The sequence below is a fragment of the Cherax quadricarinatus genome, chromosome 19, assembly GCF_038502225.1.
Source record: "Cherax quadricarinatus isolate ZL_2023a chromosome 19, ASM3850222v1, whole genome shotgun sequence".
Classification (NCBI taxonomy): Eukaryota; Metazoa; Arthropoda; class Malacostraca; order Decapoda; family Parastacidae; genus Cherax; species Cherax quadricarinatus.
Window position 1 is genome coordinate 34,291,508 of NC_091310.1, and position 4,754 is coordinate 34,296,261.

General features: G+C 47.7%; 1 protein-coding gene across 1 annotated transcript in view; it reads left to right on the plus strand.

Moving 5' to 3' along the window:
• The first annotated feature begins 540 nt into the window (after positions 1-540).
• The window catches only part of LOC128688260 (serine proteinase stubble), a 164,133-nt gene continuing 159,919 nt past the window's right edge, over positions 541-4,754 (plus strand). The window contains exon 1 of the mRNA XM_053775978.2: positions 541-658. Within this exon, the coding sequence (XP_053631953.1) occupies positions 544-658 (115 nt within the window). The 5' untranslated portion in view covers positions 541-543. The remainder of the gene's footprint in view (positions 659-4,754) is intronic.

Genomic DNA, 4,754 nt, shown 5'->3' on the forward strand with positions numbered 1-4,754 from the left:
GAGGACAAGTAAGCCAGTAGGTATACCTCCGCACCTTCACTGAACACGACGATCTGCATACGATTACCTATTATTTACAGTCTAGACACGTTCAAACAAAAGTAATTAAGAACAAACACTTGTATAGATCACAGGGCTTTATGATAGCAATGTTTCTCTCTACGTAGAGCTTTATCAGTCAAATATTGACTTAATAAAACTCTATACAGAGCGAGACATCGTCGCTTGCTCTGAGCCTGTACAGTGTCTTCTTCACCTGGTGAGGACTTTTGATAATATATGGCAGTTGCATACGCTGTGCATACTGTCCTTCTGAATGCTGCATCAACAAGTGCGACAATTATCATGACAGAGATACAGTACTAAGTCAAAATCCTCTGGCTTCAGAAGCAACTGATAGCCTGCTTTACCCTTGTTTTGACGTGATTGGTGGAGGTTCATGGGGTTGGCTGGTCCGGGCAGCTGATTGGCCGGGTGCCGGGTACTGGGCGGGGCCACGGTACTCCTTGGCAGGAACCAGAAACGAAGGACCTTAGTGTCAAGATGGTTACGAAAGCTCTAGCACTGGTGATTCTCGCTCTCGTGTCAGATATAGTGGGGCTGGAAGCTAGCCACTCCGGTCCGGGAGCGACACGAGTGGAGACTTCTGCGAAGGACGGTAGGTGCTCATGTCAGAGACGGTCAGTCAGTGGAAATAAGTCACTTTGGCGTTTTTGGGTTATTCTGGGTAATTTACACACATGTTACAATGTATGATAATTGGTGTAACTGTATTTATGTCCACCTGTACCTAAGTAATGTTAGTTAGTTACTTGTCTCCACCGCTTGTCTTGTCTTCCTAACGTCGTAATTAGTACCTTTGTATTAGTATTTGATTCTTGGGCAGTAAACCTTTGACGCAGGCGGAAAGTTCTTTTACCCAAAGAATTGGCGAGTAGACCCTCTGCTTCCATTGATTAGTTTTGATAACCTTCCCAGGCACTGCGTGACCCTAATAATAATAATATTTCGTGAATACACATATCCCGTTATCAAGTGCAATTATTAATCGCATGTCTTTAGGAAGCAAATTACCACACAGTACTCCAGGAAGGAAAGGGTGTTATCGATGCTGGGTGGCGTGACTGTGTGGCTCATGCAAGTTGTTGGGGTCGTTGTATTGCGTCAAGTGCAAGTGGAGGGGGTAGGAGGGCTGGGACGTCAGGGCAGACGAGGTCACTGATGGGTACTGCGACGTGGAGGTTCATAGTAAACCAGTTCACTAGGTCACCTACCTGACGGAAACATAGAACACAACCTGTCCTACTGCCAACATTGAGTGTTCTCTCTCTCTCTCTCCTTTCTCTCTCTCTCACACACACACTTGGCCACCGAACCAGCTGGCCCAGTGGTTTACACACTAACCTGGAGTTTTTCTACCTGTCATGAGTTCTAACCCCCTCTCTCGTGTGTGTGTGTGTGTGTGTGTGTGTGTGTGTACTCACCTAATTGTACTCACCTAATTGTGGTTGCAGGGGTCGAGACTCAGCTCCGGGCCCCGCCTCTTCACTGATCGCTACTGGATCCTCTCTCTCTCTGCTTCCTGAGCTTTGTCATACCTCTTCTTAAAACTATGTATGGTTCCTGCCTCCACTACTTCACTTGCTAGGCTATTCCACTTGCTGACAACTCTATGACTGTGTGTGTGTGTGTGTGTGTGTGTGTGTGTGTGTGTGTGTGTGTGTGTGTTTGTGTGTGTGTGTGTGTGTTTGTGTGTGTATGTGTGTGTGTGTGTGTGGGTGTGTGTGTGTGTGTGTGTGTGTGTGTGTGTGTGTGTGTGTGTGTGTGTGTGTGTGTGTGTATGTGTGTGTGTGTGTGTGTATGTGTATGTGTATGTGTGTGTGTGTGTGTGTGTGTGTGTGTGTGTGTGTGTGTGTGTGTGTGGGTGTGTGTGTACTCACCTAGTTGTACTCACCTAGTTGAGGTTGCGGGGGTCGAGTCCGAGCTCCTGGCCCCGCCTCTTCACTGATCGCTACTAGGTCACTCTCCCTGAGCCGTGAGCTTTATCGTACCTCTGCTTAAAGCTATGTATGGATCCTGCCTCCACTACATCGCTTCCCAAACTATTCCACTTACTGACTACTCTGTGGCTGAAGAAATACTTCCTAACATCCCTGTGATTCATCTGTGTCTTTAGCTTCCAACTGTGTCCCCTTGTTACTGTGTCCAATCTCTGGAACATCCTGTTTTTGTCCACCTTGTCAATTCCTCTCAGTATTTTGTATGTCGTTATCATGTCCCCCCTATCTCTCCTGTCCTCCAGTGTCGTCAGGTTGATTTCCCTTAACCTCTCCTCGTAGGACATACCTCTTAGCTCTGGGACTAGTCTTGTTGCAAACCTTTGCACTTTCTCTAGTTTCTTTACGTGCTTGGCTAGGTGTGGGTTCCAAACTGGTGCCGCATACTCCAATATGGGCCTAACGTATACGGTGTACAGGGTCCTGAACGATTCCTTATTAAGATGTCGGAATGCTGTTCTGAGGTTTGCTAGGCGCCCATATGCTGCAGCAGTTATTTGGTTGATGTGCGCTTCAGGAGATGTGCCTGGTGTTATACTCACCCCAAGATCTTTTTCCTTGAGTGAGGTTTGTAGTCTCTGACCCCCTAGACTGTACTCCGTTTGCGGCCTTCTTTGCCCTTCCCCAATCTTCATGACTTTGCACTTGGTGGGATTGAACTCCAGGAGCCAATTGCTGGACCAGTTCTGCAGCCTGTCCAGATCCCTTTGTAGTTCTGCCTGGTCTTCGATCGAGTGTATTCTTCTCATCAACTTCACGTCATCTGCAAACAGGGACACCTCAGAGTCTATTCCTTCCGTCATGTCGTTCACAAATACCAGAAACAGCACTGGTCCTAGGACTGACCCCTGCGGGACCCCGCTGGTCACAGGTGCCCACTCTGACACCTCGCCACGTACCATGACTCGCTGCTGTCTTCCTGACAAGTATTCCCTGATCCATTGTAGTGCCTTCCCTGTTATCCCTGCTTGGTCCTCCAGTTTTTGCACCAATCTCTTGTGTGGAACTGTGTCAAACGCCTTCTTGCAGTCCAAGAAAATGCAATCCACCCACCCCTCTCTCTCTTGTCTTACTGCTGTCACCATGTCATAGAACTCCAGTAGGTTTGTGACACAGGATTTCCCGTCCCTGAAACCATGCTGGCTGCTGTTGATGAGATCATTCCTTTCTAGGTGTTCCACCACTCTTCTCCTGATAATCTTCTCCATGATTTTGCATACTATACATGTCAGTGACACTGGTCTGTAGTTTAATGCTTCATGTCTGTCTCCTTTTTTAAAGATTGGGACTACATTTGCTGTCTTCCATGCCTCAGGCAATCTCCCTGTTTCGATAGATGTATTGAATATTGTTGTTAGGGGTACACATAGCGCCTCTGCTCCCTCTCTCAATACCCATGGGGAGATGTTATCTGGCCCCATTGCCTTTGAGGTATCTAGCTCACTCAGAAGCCTCTTCACTTCTTCCTCGGTTGTGTGCACTGTGTCCAGCACTTGGTGGTGTGCCCCACCTCTCCGTCTTTCTGGAGTCCCTTCTGTCTCCTCTGTGAACACTTCTTTGAATCTCTTGTTGAGTTCTTCACATACTTCCCGGTCATTTCCTGTTGTCTCTCCTCCTTCCTTCCTTAGCCTGATTACCTGGTCCTTGACTGTTGTTTTCCTCCTGATGTGGCTGTACAACAGTTTCGGGTCAGATTTGGCTTTCGCTGCTATGTCATTTTCATATTGTCTTTGGGCCTCCCTTCTTATCTGTGCATATTCATTTCTGGCTCTACGACTGTTCTCCTTATTCTCCTGGGTCCTTTGCCTTCTATATTTCTTCCATTCCCTAGCACACTTGGTTTTTGCCTCCCTGCACCTTTGGGTAAACCATGGGCTCATCCTGGCTTTTTCATTACTCCTGTTACCCTTGGGTACAAACCTCTCCTCAGCCTCCTTGCATTTTATTGCTACATATTCCATCATCTCATTAACTGGTTTCCCTGCCAGTTCTCTGTCCCACTGAACCCCGTTCAGGTAGTTCCTCATTCCTGTGTAGTCCCCTTTCTTGTAGTTTGGCTTCATTCGTCCTGGCCTTCCTGCTTCTCCCTCCACTTGTAGCTCTACTGTGTATTCGAAGCTTACAACCACATGGTCACTGGCCCCAAGGGGTCTTTCATATGTGATGTCCTCGATATCTGCACTACTGAAGGTGAATACTAAGTCCAGCCTTGCTGGTTCATCCTCTCCTCTCTCTCTTGTAGTGTCCCTTACGTGTTGGTACATGAAGTTCTCCAGTACCACCTCCATCATCTTAGCCCTCCAAGTATCTTGGCCCCCATGTGGGTCCAAGTTCTCCCAATCTATCTCCTTGTGGTTAAAGTCACCCATGATCAGGAGCTTTGCCCTGCATGCATGAGCTCTTCTGGCCACTCTAGCTAGTGTGTCAACCATCGCTCTATTGCTCTCGTCGTACTCTTGCCTTGGCCTCCTGCTGTTCTGTGGTGGGTTATACATCACTGCTATTACCACCTTGGGACCTCCAGAGTGAAGTGTTCCCACTATGTAATCACTTTCTTCTCCGCTATCTTCTCTCTCCAGCTCATCAAAATTCCAGCGATTTTTGATCAGCAACGCCACTCCTCCACCCCCCCTGTTCCCTCTGTCTTTCCTCAGGATTTGGTATCCCGTTGGAAAGATGGCATCTGTTATCATACCT